General features: G+C 43.7%; 1 protein-coding gene across 1 annotated transcript in view; it reads left to right on the top strand.

Moving 5' to 3' along the window:
- Positions 1–26,845, top strand: part of CACNA2D4 (calcium voltage-gated channel auxiliary subunit alpha2delta 4) — a 171,546-nt gene that overhangs the window by 51,901 nt on the left and 92,800 nt on the right. Inside the window, exons 17-24 of the mRNA XM_056846716.1 lie at positions 287–358; positions 4,680–4,741; positions 7,020–7,087; positions 8,905–8,950; positions 9,773–9,870; positions 12,222–12,315; positions 14,193–14,294; positions 22,747–22,885. Of these exons, the coding sequence (XP_056702694.1) occupies positions 287–358; positions 4,680–4,741; positions 7,020–7,087; positions 8,905–8,950; positions 9,773–9,870; positions 12,222–12,315; positions 14,193–14,294; positions 22,747–22,885 (681 nt within the window). The remainder of the gene's footprint in view (positions 1–286; positions 359–4,679; positions 4,742–7,019; positions 7,088–8,904; positions 8,951–9,772; positions 9,871–12,221; positions 12,316–14,192; positions 14,295–22,746; positions 22,886–26,845) is intronic.

Below are 26,845 nucleotides of genomic sequence, written 5' to 3'. Positions count from 1 at the left end.
CCAACTGGTATCAAAGTGCATTTCTAGCTAACACTGTAAAGGTTGTTTTCTGATTTTAGTGGCTGATTATTTATTGAAAAGTATACACTATCATCACCCACTTCTCCAGACAGTCAGTAATAGTCACAGATTTAGAAACCACATTTCCAAAAGCTCAATAGAATGATATTGGTTTTTTTAAAACCTGTATTCTTATATATAATCTTTTGTCTGTTACAGGCCACCTAAAATCAGGTAGCCCCAATCCCAGCCAGAGTCACTAATGTATATCTGTTCCCTTTTCTAGCTACGAACAGCAATGATCAATGGGGAAACCGGTTACCTCTCAATGGATGTAAAGGTGCCTGTGGATAAAGGGGTAAGTGCTTTAAGTGCTGTAGTTTGTTTTGTTTTTATTTTCTGCATTTAAAACAAGGCAATTTATAGAGAATAAAAGGAAATTCCATAAATATAAGAGCAAATAAATATTTTAAAATGTAATCTAAGCCAAATTATGTGTTTGTTTTTTAAAAAAATCCTAGCTATAAAGGAAATATAGGTTTTGGTAGCTACTAGGCTTGCCAGCCTCCAAGTTGGGGGGCTGGAGTTTTCCTGGAATTACAACTGATTTATATGGAGATCAGTTCCTCTGGAAAAAATGACCATTTTGAAGGATTCTATAGAGAAGAGCCCCATGGCGCAGAGTGGTAAGCTGCAGTACTGCAGTCCAAGCTCTGCTCACGACCTGAGTTCGATCCCAACAGAAGTTGGTTTCAGGTAGCCGACTCAAGGTTGACTCAGCCCTCCATCCTTCCGAGGTCGGTAAAATGAGTACTCAGCTTGCTGGGGTTAAAGGGAAGATGACTGGGGAAGGCACTGGCAAACCACCCCGCGAACAAAGTCTGCCTAGGAAACGTCGGGATTTGATGTCACCCCATGGGTCAGGAATGACCTGGTGCTTGCACAGGGGACTACCTTTACCTTTTTATAGCATCACATCCCTGCTGAGTTCCCTCCCCTCCCCTCCCCTCCCCAAACCCTGCCCTTCCCAGGCTCCTTCCCCAAATCTCCAGGAATTTCCAAATATGGACTTGGCCATCCTAGCAGCTGCTCTTTACTCATTTTTGGTGCATACAGACATTAATAAAAACAGATGGCAGCATATTGGGTTTTGTTTTTTGCCCTTGAGAGGAGGAGCGTCTGTCGCCTTTACTCTTCAAATTAGTATCCATGGTGAACCCTGATTTCCTCACCAGTTTGGCCTCTCTTGTGTGCCTCTGATTTGCTTTGCTTGTTTAAGGCTCTGTTTGAGTGATTACACATTTAAGCAATCATGGGATGGTTCTTGTAGGTTATCCAGGCTGTGCGACCGTGGTCTTGGTATTTTCTTTCCTGACGTTTCGCCAGCAGCTGTGGCAGGCATCTTCAGAGGAGTAACACTGAAGGACAGGGTTTCTCTCAGTGTCAAGTGTGTAGGAAGAGTAATATATAGTCTGACTATATATTACTCTTCCTACACACTTGACACTGAGAGACACTGTCCTTCAGTGTTACTCCTCTGAAGATGCCTGCCACAGCTGCTGGCGAAACATCAGGAAAGAAAATACCAAGACCACGGTCACACAGCCCGGATAACCTACAAGAACCAATGAACTCTGACCGTGAGAGCCTTCGACAATAATCATGGGATGATTTATTTGTTTTTTTAAAAAACAAATGGTTTGTTTTTAAGATGACTGAAACTGCTCCAGGGAGCCGGGTTGTGTTGTGTGTGTGCTTCATGATGTAACAGGCATCTAGCAATCTATGTTTTGCACAACCCCGTCTGCTTCCAAGTGGCAGAACTCACAGTGGCCATGTATGCAGGGTCGATTTTGATCCTCGCTCAAAGCTCCTTATTAAAATCCAACTTTTAAAATGACTATTCATGGTCCCGATGCAAGAGGAGAAAGTCCACCCCCCCACTCACCTGCTCCTTCATTTCTTCGTTTGCATAGCCATTAGCAATAGTCATTTGCATAGCTAAGCTGAGGCTGTGTGATTCTGCATCCATCCTTCAGTGAATGCTTCGATGTGGAGGTGAAGCAAATACAAAAGATCGTGTTAAAGGGGCTTCTAAGATATATGAAGCAGTGACATCTGGAATGAAGGTTCAGCGTGAAGAAATTAAAAAAATATGTGGGGCATTTCAGCCTGGAACGCACTGCTAATTACCAAGCATAAATGGCCTATGTTTTGCACAACCCTGTCTGCTTCCAAGTGGCAGAACTCACAGTGCGGTGAGTGCGTTTTCCAGAGAGGAGTGGCTCCCTTTTATCCTTGCATTAGATTTTCCTAGCTTTTTTCATATATCAGTTAGTGGTGTTGATTGATTCAGTATGCAGTGCAGTGGGGTATAAATCTTCAAATGAAACATTAGCCATGATCAAGGTGAAATAAAAGTACTATACGCCACTGGGGAAGCCTGGAACCCAGTGTAAATGTAGGTCAGGGCAGTCCTTTCCCTCCTCTTATCCAGCAGGGAAGCCTCTAGTTTGTGTGGCAGCGCATAGAATTTGGCTTTGGGTTATCGGGCTGGCCCTGCTCGGCCAGTTAATGAAGATAGCGGAGATATTTTTGAAATGTTCAGCTGGCAGCCAGGTTACAAATCTCCCCTGCAGCAGCGAGCTGTCTTTGTGCAGCATGGACGATTTTGCCTCAAGTCCCCTTGATGCCTGCTGTCACTGCGCCAGATGGATTTCCAGTTCACCGAGGATTAGTGCTTAAACGGCAGTGGGGTGGGGGGAGAAGAGAAAATCTCATGTGACTTCAGCATCCTGGAGTTGGAATATTCCACAATTATCGATTGCAGTCCTGCTGCCTGGCAGCCTGAATAGCCCAGCATAGCCTCAGCTTGTCAGAGCTTGGAGGCTAAGCAGGGTGAGCCACGGTCAGTACATGGATGGGAGACCATCAAGGAAGAGTGGGGTTGCAATGTGGAGGAAGGCAATGGCAAATTATCTCTGCTCGCCTATTGCCTGGAAGGCCCCATGGATAGAGTCACCGTGGCCATTTATGCAGGGTCGATTTTGATGCTTGCTCAAAGCTGCTTTTTTAAATCTGCCCTTTAAAATGACTATTCACAGTCCCGATGCAAGAGGAGAACGTCAAACAAATTCAACCCCCCCCCACTCGCCTGCTTCTAGCCATTAGCAGTGGTCGTTTGCATAGCTAAGCCGCGGGTGTGATTTTTCATGGTTCCTTCAGTAAATGCTTCAATGTGGAGGTGGAGCAAATCAAAAGGTTGCGTTAAAGGGGCTCTTAAGAAATGCGAAGCAGTAACAGCTGGAATGACGGTTCAGCGTGAAGAAATAAAAAAAATATGCGGGGCATTTCAGCCTGGAATGCACTGCTAATTACCAAGCATAAATGGCCCATGAGTCGGTCGTGACTTGACTCTTCATTCTTCTTCATCCTGCTGCCTTCCCTCCCACTTCTGCCTTATATTTCTATCCATGAATTTCTATCCAGCCAGTCTGATAAGTGTGCAGATCTGACATAGGCAGGTTGCTATACTTTATCCACCAACTGAGATGTATATTAAAGCAGGTCTAGAGGAAAACACTCACAGATATTGTTGTCAGTTGTACTTCCTTTCTGATCGGTCTGTCCATCTCCAACAAAAGGTGTTGCTAGTATTAGAGGTCCAAGGAAACTTGGACTAGAGTTGATGTGTTCCTGTTACTTATAACTCTACTAGAAAACTACCCCATAGTACAATTGTGAACCCTCCCTTCTGATGGCCCTACATTTCCCTCCCTATTTCTCCGAGCCCTGGACCTCTAACTTTTCTGCATGAACCTGTGCTTATCTGCTATGATGTCACAGTGCATTGGGTTGGTGGACCAGGGCCTCTGTTATACTTGCTTGTTTTTAGGGGCTTTCTTGCCATGGGATATGCTTGCTCCTAACTGAACCTGCCTGGCACTTAAGTTCCCTGTTCGCAGACCATTTAGGCAGTCAGTGCAGTTAAAAAAAATATTGAGGTGATCCTGATAACATCCTGATATTATGGCTTGTATTTCTACTGCTGCATTTTGAAACAATTTCAGCTTTTGAACAATTTTCAGAGGCCACCCAGTATAGAGTACATTGCAGTGGTCCCATCTAGCTGGGATCAGAACATGGATAAACTGGCCTAATAATGCCTCTCAAGCTGGTGCAACAGCTGAAGGTGAGCCACAGTGGAGAACTGAGCCCCTATCTGTAGACAAGGCTGATAATAACATGCCCAAGTGGTGCACCTTTACTTTCAAGGGGCGTGCAGCCTCATTCAGGACAGGTAGACGATATTGCCAACCAATGATAAAAGAGTCCGTCAATCTCCTCTGCATCTGATGAAGGGAACTTTCACTCTTGAAAGCTTATACGCTCTAAGTCTTTAAGGCTTTACTGGACTCGAATCCTGGTCTGGACAGTGTTTCAGGTTTTTGGCATTCATCCAGCCCATCACTACCTTCAAACACTAGTTCAGGATGTCTACTGCCTTACTTGGCTGGGCTGAAAAGGAGGAACAGAGCTAGTATTTTCAGCATACTGCTGACAGGTCTATATCTGATTTGCGTTACATATCAGTAAGAGAGTGTGACCCTTCCATCCATGTAAAACAGGTGCTCCTTACAGGAATGTTTATTCACTTGTTGTTGTTGTTTTTTTCTCAGAAACGTGTTTTGTTCCTCACTAATGATTACTTCTTCACGGATATCAGTGACACACCGTTTAGGTGAGAGAGCAGATAATTTAGAGGGATGATCCCCTTAGGGATTATTTATAGATGAAGTCTTTGTTGTTTAGATAAAGCATTGACTTTGGCACACACTGGGCGAAAACGCATGGTCGCTTTAGCCTCCTTTATTCCCTGTTTCAGCCAGGATTCAGCCAGGATCGAACACACATTCAGCAAAATGCATGCGTTCGATCCTGGCTGAAACAGGGAATAAAGGAGGCTAAAGCGACCGTGCATTTTCACCCACTGAGAGCTTCTTTGCACCACTCAGTTGATGCCTTAATTTTTAATACTGATTTGGTCATACCGTTTTGTAGCCAATAAGAGGGCATACAGGCTGTAGGCAGAAACAAATAAAAATAATCAACATCAAAGTTTGATTGATTGCCACATTTGCAATTTAAATGGTAACTGCTTCTCAATCTGTGGTTTAATTCAAATTAGAGTTCATGGGGTTGTCCAGAGTGTTTCGATAGATGGAAGGATTTCTGCCTGTGGAGGGTGATTTTCTTGCCTGCCCCCTTCCACTTCAGCCCAGAATGTCCCTGAAATGCAGCATTTTGGGCTGCAGCAGAAGGGGGGAAATGCAAGAAACTCATGATCTATCTTTCCATTTGTGGAAATGATTTGATGGACCCATTTGATGGACCCAAGCCATCGTGCCTTAACTGTGTTATCAAAACTAGAGTTTAACGTGGAAGAAGCAAAAGAAAGAAAAAACCTGACCATAACTTGCCCTCCACGTACTTGAGATTGGGGGGCAGGGCGGGGGAAAGAGCATGCAACATGGAAGGATTAATGTCTGGCCAGGCTTCATTCTCAGCACTTCTAATTTAAGCACTACCCAGATTAAACTGACTAGTAACTGGGGGAAATGTCTTCCCTGAAAGTTCAATTGTTTTGGCTGACTTCTGAAGACATCTGGATTATGCTCTTCAGCTATTCTTGAGCTATATGGTGCTTGTTAGCATGTGTAGGATCCCAGGCCATGGCTGTTGTGTACCAGTGTCCAATTTGGCTAAAATGCATTCTCCTGGCCTCAGAGAGAAAGGAGCACCACTCTGTTCTACTTCCTCTGCTCCCTTCTGAGCTGGGAGTCAGAGCTGGTCTGTTCTCACTAGCCTCCTTTCTCAAGCCATTCATTCATTCATAGTCCACCTTTCTCACTGAAATAAAGCCATGCCCGGTGGCCTCCTTCCACCCAGAAGCCCTATGGGGCTGTAGCTAAGCTTGTGGGGGACCAATAACTCATTGAGAACAATCTCCCCCTCCCCCTGTCACTCCTCTTCTCTGAACTTAACTTGGAAGAATTCAAATACCGATTCTTAAAAGGCCAGCTGTCATTGATCATCTGGCTGGTATGCAGACATTTCAAGGTGCATTTGTGGTCCCACTAGGCCTGGTGGTTGCCAGGCTTGACAGTGTGGGGTGCCAAGAAGGAAGAGGGGTGTCTGGTGTGGTCCCCATCCACCCCATTCCCCCAACAGCACATGGCACCCTTTCCTGCACTGTAGCATTTCAGAATGCAAGTGGGAGGTTACACACAGAAGACTTAGGGGATTGAGGAGAAGATTAGGCTAGACAGTCTGCCATGTATTTGCTAACTTTCCAAGGTCACAGAGGTTTTGAAAAAGTAACACATTTATATCATTCCCCACCTAGGGTTGCCAACTCCAGGTTGGGAAATTCCTGAATGTTTGGGGATAGAGCCTAGGAAGAGTGAGGTTTGGGGAGGGGAGGGACCTCACTGGGTTATAATGTCATACTGTCCACTCTCCAAAGCTGCCATTTTCTTCAGGAGAACTGATCTTTGTCATCCACAGATCAGATGTAATTCCTGGTGATTTCCAGGCCCCACCTGGAGGCTGGTAACCCTACCGCACCTTCATTATGATGTGCTATAGTCCTACGTGGCGCTGTGCTTGAGCACAGAGTTTTATTAGATTATCAGATCCTTCTTAGCCTTAGGATCAAACCAGATGTCACCTCTGAGATCTATTACAACCTCTCAGTACGTTGTTTTTACCTTAAAAAGTAGTTGCAGAGGGGCCAGTTTGGATTGGGACTGCAGTGCTGGGCAAGTGGATGGGAGTTAAATCTCTGATGTTGTTTGCCCAGTTGAACCCCCCCCCCCCCCGACTTTGCTACAGCTAGTTGCTGTATGGAAAGAAGACTCGCAGTGGCTGGTGTCATAAGGGCATAGCTGTAGTTGTATCACACGATGCAGGCCTTTGTAACTCTCCTTACTAGAAAACTTTCCCCCCTCAACCCACAGTCTTGGAGTTGTTCTATCACGAGGTCATGGAGAATACATCCTCCTTGGGAACACGTCAGTGGAAGAAGGTAAGTTGAAGAGCCCGTTTTCTTCCGTCGGTTGTTCTTCCGCAGCTATGTTTATATCTGTAACTGTTCTTTCCTTCAGTTCAGCTCTTCTCATAAGTATTAAATTCTGCTGTTTTAGATTCAGAAGGTTGATGGTAGAAACCTTCTGAGGTGAATTCCTGAAATCTGATTAATATGTGACAATTTAAAACCAGAAGCTTCCTTGAGGATGTCGCCACTGCCATTTTAACATCATCAGACAGGGGGAGGGGGAGGCAGCCTCGAATGGTCAGAAACATCATGCGTAATCAACATGCATAATCAACACAAAGGCTCGAAGTCGTCGGAGGGGTGATGACGAGTGAAACAGCTATGCATAAGAGACCTGCATGAACTTGGATCTGCCATCTGAGTTTTCTCTGTCCTGTGGGAAACCCTCCCCGACACCAGCAATCTATTCCATAGATGAGTGTGGTGGAATTCTTGTGCACAGCTACATGTAGCCTCCTGCTGTTGCGTATGATTGTCTGTGGATTGGAGTACTAGTCCGACATGGCCATTAGAAGAGGAAGGGGCCAGACGATGAATTAACCTTTCTTAAGGAAACGCACAGGAAACTTAGACTTGGATATGCTGCTCCTCTTGGTGCACTTCCTTCAACCCATAGCAGGCTGGGATGGTGAGGCAGTGGAGATCTGTTGTGAATGGTCTTTTGTTTAGCATCCTGTTCACCCAGGTATTGGCTCATCCTGTTTCAGAATCTTATTCTTCTCTGAAACTTTGTGCCCCTTCTCACTGTATTTCCGCCCCTGCCCCCCAGCCTCTCCTACAATATTATCTCATATTTTGGACGATTACGGGTCCTTTGTGCTATTTTACACTGCTTAGTTATATTCAGCTTGTGATCAACCGCAATCCCAGGATTCTTTTCACATGTACTACTGCAAAACCAGGTATCCTCCATCCTATACCTGTGCATTGATGCTTTCTGCCTAAATGCACAACTTTGCATTTTTTTTCTGCTGAATTGCAATTCGTTATTTTCAGCCCAGCTTTCCAATCTATCAAGGTCATTTAGGATTTTATTTATGTCTTCTAAGGTGTTAGCTGTCCCTCCCAACTTTGTCTCATCTGCAAGTCTAATAAAGATCTCCTCCATCTGTTCATCAAAGTAATAGATTAAAATATTGCACTGGGCCCAGGACAGAGCCTTGCACTACCTTGCTTGAGACTTCCCTCCAGATTGATGAAGTGCCATTGATAAGCATTATTTTAGTATGATTCTCCAACCATCTGGGAATTTACCTGATAGTATTATCATCTTACTCACACTTAGCCATTTTGCCCAGACATCATGGGGAACTTTGCGGTTGGCAGTAGATTCTATCTGCAATTTTTTTTACTATCTCCATTTTTTTTTAACTCACATGTTCCCCACAAAGCTATTGTATTCACCCTCCTGAAATTCTGCTCAGGTGTATACATAAATGGTAAGAAGAAGGATCACAGACATGCAATAATTCAGAAACATATGCCATTCTGTAGGGGGAAAAACAACCAACAAAATGTCCCCAGATTTTGCAATAAAATAATGGATTCTTTGTTTTCCTTAAATATTGTTTCATCAGCACTAGCTGAATATTGGGTCTCTGCATTTGTAATTTTCTAATGTACAGCTTGAGAACACCTAACACGTGAAGTTGTCATGTCTTAACCGTCCAGGGTTAAAGGATTTTGGTTTTTATAGGTATTGAATAGAATGAGATATAGAGCATGTTCAACATGAAGGAATGAAAAAAAAATGACCCATTTATGTATCACTTTCCTTTTGATTTCAGGTTTGCATGATCTTCTACAGCCGGATTTGACCTTAGCCAATGAATGGTAAGTAGCAGGAATTCTTCTCTTCATTGGTAGTGTTGGAAGGGATAGAATCAATGTTCCCTTAACTTTAAACACTTATGGCTCTGTGAGTCTTCTAAGTAGGGCCAAAGCCCAGTGGAAGAGCACATGCTTTTCAGGTAGAAAGTTCTGTTATTGGCATCTGCATTTTAAAAGGACCTTAGAAAGGCTGGGAAAGGCCTATGTCCTGAGACATTAAGCAGCTACTCACAAAGTAGACAATACTGGGAACTATGGGCCAGTAGGCTTGTAGTGTCAAAAGCAACATCATCTTTCATACATGTTCATATCAAATAGGCACCTATGACATTTCTCACAACATTACCTATTATAGCTAATGTTCTTTTTTGTTTCTAAATTGGGAAATTTGTGCAGTCCGCTGCCAGAGACAATGAGCCCATTGAATGAAAAGAAATAAATAAGAAACAAGGAGAGGCTTGCAAAATCCTGAGACAAGTGGTAGTCCAGCTCAAGTTCTCCTCTAAAGATATATTTAAATATATATTTAGATATAAATGTATATCTAAATGTACATTTAAATACAGGAGCATGTATTTTTGCTCCTGGGATTGAAGACTATTGTTTGTGTGCTCACCTTAAATGGAATGAAAAATACATTTATTCCATTAAGCATGAAAGGGAAGTTGTGCTGTCCATGGTATGTGTACAGTAGAGAACTTGATTTCTGAAGCTGGTATTAAAAATCATAAAAGTTTCTGTAGCTGATCTTTGTGAGAACTGAAGCCAGTTGGTAACTTTTGAACCAGGTCTAAATCAGTTTTTATTTCTGCCTTTCCTCCTTAGGATTTATTGCATTACAGATATTGATCCAGATCACAGGAAGCTCAGCCAGTTGGAGGCTGTGGTCCGCTTCCTCACAGGAGAAGAACCTGATCTAGAATGTGAGTGATGACATATGTAGATATCTCCTGGTACTCACCTTGAATCTTTTACTCAAAGCACTTGACATTAAGGACAGCTTTTTTTAACACACCAGTGGTCCATCAAAATAGATCATAATCTTTTCAACAGTAGTCAGCTCCCAGTATTGCAGCTTACAAGAGCAGCGTACCTGTTTTAAATTCCACAAATTAATTAATGGGGCAGTGGAGTTGCCAAATCTGCGCTCTATTCCAAATCCTCCTGTCACAGAGAGCCAAGATAAACAAATCCTGCCTCTCTTTCTTCCCAGTTCCCGCTACTGCCTCATGTCGTGATTCGTTCTGTTTAGGCCGCAGCCAGCTCACAGGCCTGTAGGCCGAATTGAATGCTGTCTATATAATCAGCATGTGCCACAGTCTATTCATAATTAATTCTGACTGTGCCTTGGTTTTTGGATTAATTATACACCCACATGGACACGTAAAGCTGCCTTATACTGAGTCAGACCATTGGTCTATCAAAGTCAGTCATCGTCTGCTTGGACCAGCAGTGGCTCTCCAGGACCTCAGGCAGAGGTCTTTCACATCATCTACTACCTGATTCCCAGGGATTGAACCTGGGACCTTCTGCATGACAAGCAGATGCTCTACAGCTGAGCCATGGCCTCTCCACCCTCCAAAGCAGATGGCGACATTCCACCTCAGCTGATATCTTCCATCTCCATTCTAGTTAGGGGCACCTTGTCTTAGTAACTGAAAATTGCTCTTTTGGTTAGCATACTACATCTCTCATCTAATACACTTTTCCTGCGCCCATAGCTTTCACAGTTGCAGCATCATTCTTTCTTGTGTCCCACCCTCCCCTCACAGCTCTCTTTTCCTGACTTGCTCCAATCCATGGCTCATTTCTTGTTCCTGCTGCCACTCCTTGCCAGTTCCTCCTGCCTGGTTCTGTATAGATCACTGGTTCCCAACCAGGGGTCTGTGGACCCCCAGGGGTCAGCGAGAACTAAATTAAGGTCCGCGAAACAAAGTTATAAACCCATAATAAATTAATATTTTCAATTAAAAGTTCTCTATTGTAAAAATATATATTCAAATATTATTTTAAGTTTAATGTTTAACTAACAGTTATGATTACAGTTTATTTTCAAATTCTCTGAATTTTTATTTTGAACCTTGGGGTCCCTGCACCGAACAAAAAAGTCCTAGTGGTCCCTGGTCAAAAAAAGGTTGGGAACCACTGGTGCCAGGGGCGGGGGAAGGGACAACAGCAAATAAAATGCCTAACTGCAAACTGCCTTGCTGATCTCCCACCCCCTAGTTGACAGTAAGGCTGCCAATAGGTCTGGAGAAACAAGTCCTGTCCCATTACAGAATCATAGAGTTGGAAGGGACCACCGGGGTCATCTAGTCCAACCCCCTGCACAATGCAGGAAATTCACAACTACCCCCACACACACACCCAGTGACCCCTACTCCATGCCCAGAAGATGGCCAAGTTGCACTCCCTCTCATGGACTGCCTAAGGTTATAGAATCAGCATTGCTGACAGATGGCTATCTAGCCTCCTCTATATGACAGCCCTTCAAGTACTTGAAGATGGTTATAATATCACCTCTCAGTCTTCTCCTCTTCAGGCTAAACATACCCAGCTGCTTCAACCTTTCCTCATAGGACTTGGTCCTCCATTAATAGAGGCTTAATGCATAGAGATGGGCAGCTGAACCTTTTCACTATACTGAAGGTAAATATCATCACCTGGTAAATAACCCTAGCTGGCAGTGGTCCATGGCACAATGAAGTTCCCAAACATGCTTCTTTTCCTGGACTAATTAAAATGTAGTAAATGCCCGAATAGAAGAAGAAGAGTTGGGTTTTTTATATACCAACTTTCTCTACCACTTAAGGGAGAATCAAACTGGCTTACAATCATCTTCCCCTCCCCACAACAGACCCCCTGTGAGGTAGGTGAGGCTGAGAGAGCTCTAAGAGAGCTGTGACTAGAGCCAAGGTCACCCAGCTGGCTTCATGTAGAGGAGTGTGGAAACAAATCCAATTCACCAGATTGGCGTCCACTGCTCATGTGGAGGAGTGGGGAATCAAACCCGGTTCTCCAGATTAGAGTCCACCGCTCCAAACCACTGCTCTTAACCACCACACCACGGTGGCTCTATTTCTCCATAGGGAAATAGTTCAGAAGTTCAACTGAAAAGAAACTTCATAACCTCTACCTGATTCCCTCCATAAATAAAAGTAAACTCCTAGCTCTTTCTTTTTTCTAAAAAAGTGCAAAACAGTGGCTTGGAAAACCTTGCTTGGGCTTTGCGCTTTGGCTCACTTCCTCCCTCCTCCATCTTTCTCATGCCCAGGTGATGATGAGTTAGTCCGAGAGGTGCTCTTTGATGCTGTAGTAACTGCGCCCATGGAAGCCTACTGGACAGCGTTGATTCTCAACTTGTCTGAGTAAGTAAGCTGGTGAATCACAGAGAAGATACATGTTGAGCAGTGCCGTCCCATGCACTTTGGGGCCTCTCGGGCAAGGCCTCCTCAGTGAGACCCTTTAATCTGGAAGGGGCAGGCCATGCGAATGGGGAGTCTGCTCATGTTTCTCCTGACTGTCTGTGCTGGCACTGTTAGGATAACTGGCCTTTAGCTGGTATTGGCGCTCTAGCAAGTGCTTGTTTGACCTCACCGCCTCTTGGCGTTGGCCTACTATTAAGCTCGGGTTAGGGAAGGCAGATTTGTGGGCACGGCCTTACTAGATGAACCTGCATTCTGTGTTGTGTTACAATCTGGCTCCGCTTCTCCCCCCCCCCCCAACCCCAGTATTATTCACTTTGCTAAAGTGAATCATCTCTCCCTAAGGGGAATTAGATTTGGTGTCATAGGTTGAACTAATGGACATTAAGTTTCAGTGTTACTAAAATGGTTTTAGCATATGCTGGATAAGTTTAATTATTGTATTTTATCATGAAGTTAGCACGAAGAGATGTATTATAGTCTTTGTACATTTTATCCTGATGTTAGCGGCCTGAGCCCAGCATTCCTGGGGGAGAGTGGGATATAAATAAAATATCATCATCATCATAGTTGTTGTTGTTGTTATTGTTGTTAAGAGGTACAATTTCATGCCATCTCATGTTATCCCATGATGGCCATTGTCCCATCTACCCACCCACCCCTTACTGAAACTTCTTTCTGTACACAGAAGGGTACACTTGGACTCCAGTGCATACCCACTGTGAGTTTGGGAGAACATAACTATATTTTATACTTCTGTGTTTACTATGTTTACAAGAAACTATGGGATAGGTTTAGCAAACAAAATTGCTTCTGAAAGTTTGATGAGGCTCTGAGACTTTTCTGGAATACTGGGGTGGATCCAGCCGGTCTCCAAGTTGCTTTCTTCCAGCCAAAGGAGCCTTCCTCCAGCTTATGTACCGCCTCCTCCAACGGAAGACCCACTTAATGTGGAGGAAGATTCCTTAGATTGGAGGAGGCTTCAAACTTGAACCGTAAGCAAAGGTGGGGTATAAATATTGTAGTAAATTATTAAACTTTGCTCAGTGGAGTGGAAGGATAGGGGTGGGATCATCCCCACCTTTTCATTCTATCAGACCATCTTCACTCACCTCTTTTAAAAATCTATTCTTTGTGAGACCCGTGGCTGGCCTGACTACAGAAGCAACCCACGGGTGTTATTTGGTGGCTAGAAGAAAATATCGGAGAGTGCACCCCAGGGTGACCACATAAGACAAATCCTGCTGGATCAGACCAAGGGGCCATATAACCTAGTACCCTGAGGAGAGCAAGGTCACTCAGAGATAATTTAATACCTCTTGCTAACTAGTTGTTTGTATGTGTCGGGGTACATTAAACAAACCCCAGTAAATTTAGGATTCTAGAGGGGCACCCATGAGAGTCAACCAGAAAACTCTAGGAATCCTACAAGCAGGACATGAAGACAAACAGCTGCTCCCCCAGTTGCTTCCCAGCAACCAGAAGTTTCATAGCTGTTCTGGACCCTTTCATAGCTGTTCTGGACCCATGCCCTAAGAATTTGACTGATCCCTTAAAAGTCATCTTAGTAAAGTGACCATCACCCTATCTAGTGGAGTCCATAAGTTAATAAGTTAATTGTTCATCTCATGAAGAATTACTTTATTTTGTCTTTCCTGAATTTACTGTTAATCCGTATCAGGTGACTTGTGTATTACAGGAAGAGGTTTTCTCTATACTCACTTTCTGCACCATGCCTCGGTTTGCAAACTTCTCTTGTCCCCCACTGGCCTTGCTGAGATCTGTCACTGTCTCTCTTTCTTTATTTGTGATGTGCACAGAAACAGTGAGAGGGAAGAGGGAGTGGAGATGGCCTTCATGGGAACTCGGGCTGGCCTCATGAGGAGTACCTTGTATGTTGGAACTGAGAAGCTTTCTAACAGGTGAGTCTCCTGAATACCTATCCCTTGTTGATGAAGGTGCCACTCAACACAATGTCCTCCTGGATGGTTTAATGTGACTACGATCAGAACGATGTGTGTGCGTTCTTTGTTGGGACTGACTTCAATTTCTCTCCACTTCCCCAACTCGCTCTGCTTTTTAAAATATTGTTTTGCATTCTGCAGTAGTACTGTGACACAGCTACGTAAATAAAAAAACAGCAGTTGTGTTTCTTGGTAGAATTGCCTGCTTTGTGTACTTATAGTGGTCTCTTTGTTTCAGAGAAATATGCCCCTTGTTAATTTACAGTTTGGAAAAGGGATAATCTAAGTTGTTGTTGCCTAATGCAGTGCAGATATAGAGTGGATGCATATTATGGTGCAGATCACACAGATCAGATGGATAGCAGGAGAGAAACCAACCTGTCAAAATGTATAGGCTAGATAGGTTTAGCCCACTTTGTTTGTTTGTTTTATGTCATGAACTAGCAGCGAGTGATCATTAATCAAAGTCACTGACAGCATAACCCTCCCCCTTTCCTTAACAGCTAATCCAAAACTGTTTAACCCAGCTACTTAACCTCTTGCAAATACTGAACTCCAAAGAGTTCTTTCTGCAGATCTCAAAAGTTGCTTTGTATTAACTCAGTACAGGGATTCTGGTGCTGATTTCATGATGCATTAAATCAGTAAACACCACAAACCATGTTGATCATAGTGGTGGGTGGCTGGCTATGTCCTTTCTGGGAAAATCAGGAGCCAATTTAGCCTCCCACCTAACACCCAGTCACCAACTTTCCATATGTTTATTAATTTCACTTGTCACAAAATCAGGAGTCGGTCCCTCCTTTCTGTACTAATATTGGATCATTTGTGAAATGTTGAAAAATCCCCAAAGATCCAGATTTTACTGCATCCTAGATTGATCTCTGCTTTGCCTTGGAATATATTTTAAATGCCAGGATTCACACCTAAATCATGTGAAGGAGATACGGGTTGCTAAACACAATTGCCCTAATCCATTATGAGCTGCTAACACATTTTCCCCAGTACAGACTTGGCTTCTGGGTGGGTATTGCTGGCTGGATAATGTGCACAAATGTGGGTTTCTTCTGTCTGTCTGACTCCATGTTAGAAAATCAGCACTACTGCAGGTCTTTGAAGGCAGCACTTTAATATCCAGTTCTCTGGAACATCTCACGGATGTTTGAGGGATCTGGATATACTCTTGTATACTTGTAATAACTCTGTTCTGCCATTAAAGGTCACTACTTGAGCAATACTGCTTCTCCACTTGTTGCATTTATTTACTCTGTAATAGCCTGCATAGTTTTAAAAATAAAGAGTGTTTTCACCACTCTGAGTTACAGATATACTGGGGGGAAATATACATATAGTTCTTAACAGTTCAGAATAAACACCACATGCAGTTTGCAAAATGGCAGGCTGTGTAGTACATGGCAGATTAGTATTCAAGCATGTGCATTTATATGCACTTAGAATCAAAATGCATCTTCCTCCCTCTCCAGTCACAGAGACCCAGGAGAGGGTCTGAAGCCTATAGGAAAGCTATTCGACATGCTAACAACATATTTAAAGGCATCTGTAAATGGAAAAATAGGAAAAGAATAGGGCTAGGTAGTAGAAAACAGGGACTGCTCCTGTTACATGGATACCATTGGTATCCAACAACCCAATGGTTGGGTATCCAAATCAGCAGTCTCTTTCCTTGAGTGAAAGGATGCTGGTTGCCTGTACAGTGTGGCATCCTGTGTCCATTGTCTGAAGTAACTGTATCTCCCTTAGCTAGCATGTGACACCTGCTGGTACCAAAACACCAGTAACCAGATCCTTGCCAATTGCTTGTGGCAACATCTGTTAGTACACGCACAGTGCAGATGTTAATAACAGAATCCCTTCGGTAATGGATATTGCTACAGCTGCTCTCGTGTAACGTCACCGGACACTCTGGCTTGGACAGGGAAGCCTCACTTGTTTCACTGCCTTGTCCTGCAGTCCCCATACCAATTCACCTTTAAAATCAGTTGGGAAGGACTGCTCAGATGACACACGGAAGCAGTGGTATGTTCCATGGATGAAGGGGAAAGCATGAAGGGGAAAGTGCAAACAAACCATGTACTAGCCACTTGAAATGAAGATGGCTTGACATGCTGATGGCTGTGGCAAATGGTGGAAGAACATCAGAACATGAGAGCCCTGCTGGAGCAGAGCAGTGGTCCATCTAGTCCAGTATCCTGTCTCACACAGTGGCCAACCAGTTCCTCAGGAGGGCCATCAAACAGGGCATAGAGATCAAGGCCTTCCCTGAGGTTGCACAGGCATTCAGAGGTTTACTTCCACTGAACATGGAGGTTCCTGCTAGTCTGTGTATCCCTTTAGTTCCTTTTAGAAGAACTGTTTTTTATATGCTGACTTTCTCTACCACTTAACGGAGAATCAAACTGACTTACAATCATCTTCCCCTTCCCACAACAGACACCCTGTGAGGTAGGTGGGGCTGAGAGAGTGTGACTTGCCCAAGGTCACCCAGCTGGCTTCGTGTGGAGGAGTGGGGAATCAAACCCGGTTCTCCAGATCAGACTCCACCGCTCCAAACCACTGCTCCTAACCATTACACCATGCTGGCTTTAATAAGCATCTGTGTGCCATACCAATCCACTTGCTTGCACCACCCTACTTAAGCATTCTTCTTCAAGGCAGGCAGGGAAGGAAGCCAGGAGTGGCGTGGTGTAAAACAGCAGATCCACGTTGTGATCCCCGACCCCAACCACTGGTCCTGTGGAACCCTCTGCCCCCTCACCTGTCCTTTCCTGCAGCCTGTGTTTGTTTGGGCTAGTTGGGTTTTATTCCAGCTGAAACCAGTTGGACTGAAAAGGAACCATCTGTCTTCCTTCTTGCTGATTGTGTGTTGCACATGAACAGGCCCGTTCAGGTTAGTTTGAGGTGGACAACAGTGCCACCTGGTGGAAAACGGTTTTACAATCTGGATTTCCTAACCCAGGGGGTTTAAATTCTGGAACGCTTGAGGCCGGATACCACTAATTTTCAAAAAGCGAGTATGTGTACGGCTTTAACTGTTTTTCTGAAGGTTTTTTTTTTTAAAAGCTTAATCTCTGTGCTTGGGCTGTTGATAAGGAGACACAGTCTATATGCCGAAACAAGAACTTCTCAACCAGTTGTAGGTTGGGGACAACATGAATGTATCCAGCAGCGCAGAAACCCATGTGTATCTGCATGAATTATTCCATATGTAACCCATATGCACAATCTGCACCCAAGCTTCATTCGATACTAGGAACTATTTTCCAGTGGGCACAACAGACTGCATGTTGCTGCCGCTATGGTTCTCTGGATTAGGACAATTGACTATGCTTTTATGGTTTTAGGGCAAAAGTGGCTTACAAATTACAGGTGAAGTTACTGCCACGCTCTTGTATTTCTGAACAAAAGTTCAGCAAACAGTTCACTGATACACACTCATGCACAGGACAAATTACATTTAGTATCTCTGTTTATAGATGTCTAATTAACAAACATTTACTGACATTCAGCTCCAAGCTTTAACCTTTTTTTCTCTCTGTCCCCGAGGACTTGAATTCTGGCATGAATTTATTGCCATAGCATATTTAAAGTTCAAATTCTTTATTATTACAGTCCACGATGAGTATATAAATAAAAGAAAAATTAATTACAAAAGGGATAAAAGTAATATACAAAAAATCATTAATAAACACAGGATAGTCCTAATGGATACCAGTTAAAACTACACATGTCTGACTACAAATTGGCACTTGGACACTCTCCTGGGCAAATACTAAAAATTACAGTGGGTCATTTCAGTGACTGAAATCGCTGCCACTCTTCGGTGTTGAAGGCCCTTCCCACTTTTTTATGATTACAGACCAGGGTGCAAAACCAGGCGACCAGTTGTGTCGTATGGTGGTTCTTATCTGACAGAAGATTAAAGTGACATGGGGCCAATTTCAGTTGATGGAAGCAAGTTGCTAAAGCTCCCGTTGCTTTCTGCAAAGACATGAAGGCCCCAATGCAATCAAAAGTTAGTTATGAGCAACTTGTCCCATTGATTTCAATCAGACTGAAGGACAATGAATATGTGTGGTATTAGTGCTAAAACATAGACGGCTCAGTGAATTAAAATTGATTTTTATCTGAGTGTATGCATCATTGCCATGAACTTTGTTAGCTGCAAAGTCTGAATGTTCCTTCACCAACAGAAGATAGCTTGCTCAGACATCCCGCTACTTTTTAAAGTCTTTGACAGTGCAGTCCTAAATAGTTACGCCCATGGTCTTAAAAAGGTGTAACCCTACTTAGGATTGTACTGTGAAACATTTTAAAAAGATAATGTCTTTAGTTATCATGAATATTAAGACTGGTTAACGCAACACTGGGTTTTCTTAAATAAATAAAATATCATAACATAGGGTTGCCAGCTTTGGATTGGGAAATATCTGGAGATTTTGGGGGTGGAGCCTGGGGAGAATGGGGTTTGGGGAGGACAGGGACCTCTGCAGGGTACAATGCCATAGAGTCCACCCTCCAAAACAGGGGAACTGATCTCTATAGGCTGGAGATTAACTGTAATACTGGGGGAGATCCAGGCCTCTCCTGAAGGTTGGCAGCCCTAATTGTAAGACTGAGAAACATTGGCTTATATCACACCCATGTTTTCTGCTGGTTGAAGACACTTCTACCAGCAGAAAAGGGATGATGATTTTCTCTGATTTCCCCTTCCTAATGCAAATCTCCACCTCAGTGGTCCAGTTTTAATGGGCACAACAGCAGCCGCGGAGGGGGGGGGGCGAGTAGGGTTGCCAGATCCCTCCTCACCACCGGCGGGAGGTTTTTGGGGCAGAGCTTGAGGAGGGCAGGGTTTGGGGAGGGGAGGGACTTCAATGCCATCGAGTCCGATTGCCAAGGCAGCCATTTTCTCCAGGTGAACTGATCTCTATCGGCCGGAGGTCAGTTGTAATAGCAGATCTCCTGCTATTCACTTGTCCTTTCCTGATGCCCACCAAGTGTTTTTAGAAAGCAGGCACTGTAAATGCGTCTATCTGTTTATTAGCAGAATCATACACTGACCACATAAATACATACTTAGGGAAGTGTAGGTCTTGTATGAGCCAGGTTTGGGGTGTGGGGTGAAGTAGTCCTTATTTGCTCGCTGTTTAAGCAGGATCCATTACATAATGCTCTCTGGCATGAAAGCATATTATAGCATCATTCATCTTGGGTTTCATTTTGTATTTATCCTGGAGGCAGCTAATGCTCAAAAAATAGAAGGAGCTTGGTACGGTGAGGTACAATATTGAAACTGGGTGTCAGTTTTGGCCTGTTAAAAGCATGTGCTTCTTTGTCCTTTATTTTTAAGTCTTCTGTTTACATATGGGTTGAAGCTGAATTGCTGATAACATCCCAGTGATTGGGAGAAATTTCATGAGTTGCAAGGGAATGTATGGTGGTCAAGCTCTAGTTGTTAGAGAGCTTTGTAAAGCCAACCCTAGTCTCAAACTGGAATTACATGGGTTGCCCCCTATAGGCCAGTCACTACAGGCTGGCTACATATAAAGTTCTCTTTTCAGTGACCTAAGTGAGTTAACCACATGTATAGGGTTGCCTACCTCCAAGAACTAGCTGGCAATCTCCTGCTATTACAACTGATCTCCAGCTGATAAAGATCAATTCACCTGGAGAAAATGGCCGCTTTGGCAATTTCACTCTATGGTATTGAAGTCCCTCCCCTCCCCAAACCCCACCCTCCTCAGGCTCTGCCCCAAAAACCTCCCACCAGTGGCAAAGAGGGACCTGGCAACCCTACGCGTATATCTATACCAGTTGATGACTGTACATGGTAATTTGATGCCTAGCAGCAGAATGTATGAACTGACTCAATTGAAAAGTATTGTCTTTGAGGTGATATGAAGAGATAGGAAAGTCCTGTCTGTGTTTGCACATTCATGCATGCAAGAGATTACTTACTCTTGCAATCACCGAGTGATCAATAAGTGTGTGGGTGAGCCATCCCACACATGGTTGGATCACTTAATGTGTTTATTGGATCACTTAATGTTTCCATGGAAGCCTAGGGTAGGGTTGCCAGCTCTGGTTTGTGAAATTCTTGGAGATTTGGAGGGTGGAGCCTGAGGAGGATGGGTTTTGGGGAGGGGAGAGATCTCAGCAGGGTATAATGCCATAGAGTCTATCTTCCAGAGTGGCTATTTTCTCCAGGTGAACTAATCTCTGCTGTCTGGAGTTCAGTTATAATCATAGGGCATCTCCAGCCACCACTTGGATGTTGGCAACCCTACCCTAGGGATATTCTCAATGGCTCTAGAAGGCCCAGAATGCAGATGTCCATGTAGGATATTAGGCCTGATTTTTTTCCCTGTTGCCAAACCAGATTATCTCAGTAAAGTAAAGGACTGTGAAGTCTCACTTATGTAAATGGTCTGGGGGGCTTCCAGATGTCTAGCTAATCAGGAATTTGGGTAAACAGAAATTCAATGTACAGAAATTTGTCTAGGCATGAGTGTTTGGATAATCAGAATCCTTGATAGCTCAGGAACAGATAATGACTTTTCTATGGTATAAGCACCCATTTTGTTTACTTTGCTCCCAGAACAAAATGTTTTGAACACCTTGGCTTCATCCCTTATCCTGATTGTGTTGTGTGCCTTTAAAATAGCAGAATGCTTTTTATGGGGAAGGGGGAGATGGAAATAGACCTTTAAAAAAATACAGCCGAAGACCTGCTAGAGAGCATAATATGTCTCTCTAAATCCCCACTGGTAGGCACAATTTGCTTTATGTCCTAAAATGTTTGTATAGCGTGGCTGCGAGCTGAAAAAACCATAGCTCTCTCCCTCTCTGCACTGTTCTGTAATGGATGATAAAGTCACACCATACCTGGGTATAGTGTTCTGTTTGTTAAAATGCTTCGGGGTCCTTTAAAGCAAGGCACACGCACAGTGAATTAGATGTATTTCACCCTGCAGCTGCTGTCGCTATACTTGTGGCTTATTAGGGATGTTTCTGGAGAAGTTAACAGTAGGGAAAACAGCAGTAGTAGTAGCATCTAGTGTGGCATAGTGGCTCAAAGAGGTACTATGCAGCCATCTATAGAGAAGAGCAGTAAGCAAAATAAATTAAATGAAAGGTTAGTCTGCAGTTTTGCCTTAGAAATAAATAAGAATCAAGACAACGTAAAGAAAAAACTCATCCCTTCCAGCATCTCAAATAGATAAAGAGGGACACACTAAACACCCATATTCTAATACCAAGCATTAGTGCCCAAGCAACCTTCCCCCCCTCCCCCTGCAACACTCAGGATTATATTGCCGAAGGATTTCCTCTGCTTGTTTTATGGTATATTCACTTACTGCGAGATATCCTGTCCTGCTTTAAAAGCTATAACAGTGACTGTTGTTTTGTTAAAGGGATATCAGAAAACATAAGGGTACTAAGACATACCTGAGTGGTCGTGGCAAGGTGAGAACCGCATGGTGCTTTAGTAGGGTTGCCAACCTTCAGGTGGGGCCTAGCGTTCTCTCAGAATTATAACTGATCTCAAAACTATGGAGATCCGTTTCCCTAGAGGAAATGGTAGCTTTCGAGGATGGATTGTATGGATTTGCATACCTGCTGAGTTCCCTCTGTTCCCCAAACTCTGCCCTCCCCAGGCTTCACCCTCAAATCTCCAAGAATTTCCCACAACCTGTGCCTTAGCGTTGATGTGAGTTCATTTCAAAACAAGATACGTCCACCCTCACTCGCTTCAGATTTAAAATCTCCTTCCCTTTTCCTTCTGTAGTAATAGCCAAGATAACGGCTTTTTTGTGACGGAAATACCTGGTAATAGATCCAGCACAGTTGAAGGAGTTCTATAATTGAGGACATGTAGGGGGACTGCCCTGTCATCTCTGAATTTTGTAATAATGTTATATGGTGTATTGGTCAAATCAAAGGATGTGCACTTTCGATGAATCCTGCATTGGTTCTCTTACATTATGATGTTGATGGTTCCATCCTATAAACTAGAAGGGATTTAATTTTCTTCCTTTTTATGGCAGTTCAATTTGTGCACGCCAGAAGAAGTAAAATACAATTTTTATGACATTAGCAGTCTGACTATTATTTACTATCTTACGTGATTCTTTAAGCCTACAGCTAACACTAATGGTTTTTTTTGTTTGCTCGCTTGCTTGTTTGTACTACTCTACTGAAGCTATTTTATTTTGGCTTTATATAATTTTATTCTTCTTATATTGCTGTTTTTATTTTAGTTTAGAAGGGAAAAGCTTGAAAAAATTGTTTTTCTTTTTTTAAGGTGAAGTGCTTTGAACATTTTAAGTAACAGTAGAGCATCCAGATGGGAAAAAGATCCTTTGTTCTTTTATTCCCACCCACCCCCTAGGAAATTCTTGACCAGGGAAGATAAGGAGAGTATTTTCACCATGGACCACTTCCCCCTGTGGTACCGTAGAGCTGCTGAACATCCTTCAGGGAGCTTCATTTACAGCATTCCTTTTGAAGAAACTTCAGGTAACTTGCATGTAATTTTATGTTTCTAGTATAATTGTTGGTCCATCTGTCAGAAGACGGCTTCTTAACACAAGTGTAGCATCAGAATTTTTAAAGGTGTTCTTAGCCAGCTCTTCAGTTGTGGCATTCATGTTGTTGTATTAGCCATTCAAACATTATTTAATCATTATTATTAATTGTAATTATAATTATTTAAATAATTATTTAATTAGTTGTTACCAGTTTTCCTTGGAGAATATTTTGCAGGGTCCTTCTTCCCACCCACCCCACAGAAGCACAGAGAAGGGTTTAAGGGTTTATTTGTTTCCGAGAACTGTATTATCCATTTGAAGGACTAGAGCTGCAATCCTAAGAACACTTTTCTGGGAGTAAACCCACACTGAATAATATCAGACTTACTTTCAAGTAAACCTTTCTCAGGATTGCTCCCTAAGAATGGGAAATGTGTTTGTTTTTAACTGTTTGGATGGTCATGCTACTGGACAGAACCAAACATGGGAAAGACTTATACATATTGTGTAAAGTGTGTTTATATACCTGACTAAATAGAGTGACAAAATTTTAGTAATGCAATACAAGCATCAAGTGTACTCATCAATGTTGTTATTATTATTGTTGTTGTTGTTGTTACCTGTATACAGCATACACATGCACAAAACCTAGGGTCTTGATCACATTTAAAGTGTAAGAGGCAGTATTGAATAGTGGTTAAAGTGTCACACTAGGATCTGAGAGGCCCAGGTTTGAATCCCCACTCTGCTATGGAAGCTTGCTAGGTGACCTTGGGCCAGTCATGCACTTTCAAGCCTAATCTACCACACAGGGTTGTAATGAGGATAAAATGGAGGGGAGGAGAACAATGTAAGCAGCTTTGAATCCCCATTGGGGAGAGAGGGTGGATATAAATGAAGTAAATAAATAGATCGCCTCAATGCATTGGAGTCTACTGTGCAATCCTAACAGCGCATTCCTGAGCTGCTGGTGGCCAGGGACGGTGGGGAGGAGGTGCCTCTGCGGTTCCATGGCCGATCCATGGCTGCCAGCAGCTCGAAAAAAGCCTTTGAAAGGCTTTTATCTCTTAAAATTGGGCTTTTCGCCCCATTGAGAAAAGCGAGGGTGTGCCTGCACAGGCACAGCCTCGCTCTTCTCACCGCCAGCTTACCCAGGGCGAAAGGGGACAGGAGGCTGCTTAGCGGCAGCTCCTCCCCAGTCCACCCTGGGAACGCCTCCCGGGATGCCGGAACGCCCCCCAGCATCCCGGGGCGGCTCTGCCATGGCAGCGCCCAGTGACCAGCGTCTGGGCCTCCCCGCTGGCGTTAGGGCCACTAACGTCAGCGTAAGTAGCCCAGACGCCGGCGTGGGGGGACCTAATGCTGGCACAGCCACTTCTTAGCCTCCTAAGGGCTTTTGCCCTCGAAGGTCAGAAATGCGCTGTCAGTGTACTTTTCTGGAATTAAGCCTCAGAGCATAGACCTAAGTAGGATTCTAAGTAGACTTGATTAAGGTGACACTGTAAGTATGCAGACAGAAAATATGGCACTCAGACATAGAAAGGTGGGTCATACCTGTAAATGTGATTCTGATCTCCCCCTTCATGTACACATGAAGACCCTCTGCACCAGACTTAAGTATCTTTTGTATCTGAAATAGAGGGCTTGAGCTGCGAACACAGAAGGAAAAGGTGGAAAGGCCTGCTGTTAATTGCAATAATTTATGAAATGAGATGTGAAGATGTGGTTCTGTTTTCATCTTGCTTGACTGAGAGAGGGATTCTCATGATTTTGCTAAGAAACTGGATAGTAAATAAGGATCTGCATTCTGAACATAACGAAACAAACCAAAGCTGTCCCATTTGTTAAGAAATTATTTATCTGAACTGAAAAATTAATGACAGTCAGTGGAAGAAGAATATCTTCAGATCTGGGCATTTTTCTGGATTGTGCCCATCTGGGATTTCTAATTCACAAAAATCAGAGGGAATGGGGAAGAATGAGGAACGAGCAAGTCAGCGGATTCATAACTGACAGGGTCACTTATTGATCAGTAGAGATATGTAGATCTTGCCACTGAAGAGGATTGTGCTAAAAGTTTTCTGTACTTCAATCACATTGCTGACCAATTTGGCTCGGGAAAGGTTTTGATTTGATTCTGTATAACAAATGGCTCCTCTGTGCTTTCTGGTGTTCTCTTTGTTGGTGTACCTGCTAGGCATCGGGGCAAACATCTTGCTCTTCCATGCTAGGAAAGAGGCAGGTAGCATTGCAGACTTGGAGTGTGTGTGTGTTAAGATTGCCAGACAGTGGTTGAAAACCAGCACAACCCTGGGGGGCAGGAACATGGGAGCGCTGTTGGTGTGAGAACATGACATCACTTCTGGGGGAATCCCAGAAATGACATCAGGCTGCTCGAGAAATTGCCAGAAATTACTATTGTACTATACGTGTGGGCGATACACGAGACCGGAGACGGAGTTCCAACAACAACTGCTTTATTGAACGAACTAGACCTGAACTGGTGAATTGTGCAACAACCCGGTTTATATGCCAACCCAGCCAGCCGGGGCCATGCTCCCTAAGCCCGTGATTAGGTAGCTGTAACTCATTGTCCAATAGAACACCCAGGCAAAGGCACCTGGGGAAACTCCAAGCTCAGCATGAGGCTTCCCCAGCATACATTACACCTATAGTTTTACCACAGGATTTCTGGTGATTCTTAGAGCGGGCTGGGTTTTCCCCAGAAGTGATGTAACATCTTTTAAACAGTTTTTCTCCCACTGGCCACCAAAGCAGCAGTGGGATAAGCCCCCGGTAGGAACCGACAAGCCTGGAGTGTGCATATAAATATACTATACCTAGATTTGCCGAATTGCCTGGGTGGTAGAGTTTTACCCAGAATCTGGGCACGCGACCCAGTACCTCTTCGGTACACTAGCTGGCCCAAATGCCCAAGTTTCATTTAAAAAAGCAAATCTCCAGGACTTTTAGATTCAGAGATTGAAGGCAAAATGTGCAGACCGTTTTCTGCCCAATTTATGCAGGGGGAACAGGCTTGTTCTGCCTTACCTTTGTTGTTGCCAGTGAGGGAAGTTATATTTGTGATTGACGGATGTGGAAAGCCCAAGGGAACGCTTGCCTCCCTGTTGCTGGGAGCTGCTTCTTTTCACCTTGTTGAAGGCCTTCATCTCAGTCTGTGTTTTCTGCATTTTAGGATTTAACCAGCTTCTAAAATTAAATAATTTTAATAAGGCAGATCTTGTGAATTTCCAAATTATTCCCCAGCTATTTTCCGGTAATTAAAAATAGGAGATGCAAAGCAACTGATCGATAACCCAAGGAGTAATGTGGTTTATTTGCATAATATGCAAATTAGGTCACCTGGATTTCTGGCACTTAAATATGGCAAGCCCTATACTTTCTCCCATGCCAACAGGCGAACACAGCAGCAGCAGCAGCTACTGGGGTGGAGAAACCGAAGCAAACAATTTTGCTTGCAACCATGGCCATGTAAACAGGCAGTGTTAAGTATGGAGGCATATGTGGAAGCAAATACTACAGGTGCCTCACCTTCAGATGCAAGGCAAGGTCAGCCATACCATTTTAATGTGAGTACACTGCAGTCAGTTATACAATAGACATAACGACCAAACTAGACCAGATGCTGGCATCTGAATGGATCTTTAGTTATTTACAGGGAAGGGTATTTGGACTAAGGTTATGGGGCAGGTGGTGGGGGCTTAAACTTCCCCCCTGTGCCCTTGTTCCCTATCTAAAGTGGTCTTATGAAACTACGATTTTCCCCACTGGAGAGGTATCCAGGCAGCATATTGGAAACCTTTATGTTTTCCTCAGCAGAGCGAACAGCAGTTCTAGCAGGCTGTGTGAGGCTGGAAAACAACAACCCTGCACAGTATCCCCAGTCCACATTGAAGCCTCCCCACAGCTGCTGTTTACCAATAAAAAATGTTTGCGAGC

The sequence above is a fragment of the Euleptes europaea genome, chromosome 3 (assembly GCF_029931775.1).
Source record: "Euleptes europaea isolate rEulEur1 chromosome 3, rEulEur1.hap1, whole genome shotgun sequence".
Classification (NCBI taxonomy): Eukaryota; Metazoa; Chordata; class Lepidosauria; order Squamata; family Sphaerodactylidae; genus Euleptes; species Euleptes europaea.
This window is presented reverse-complemented; position numbering and strand designations above follow the sequence as displayed.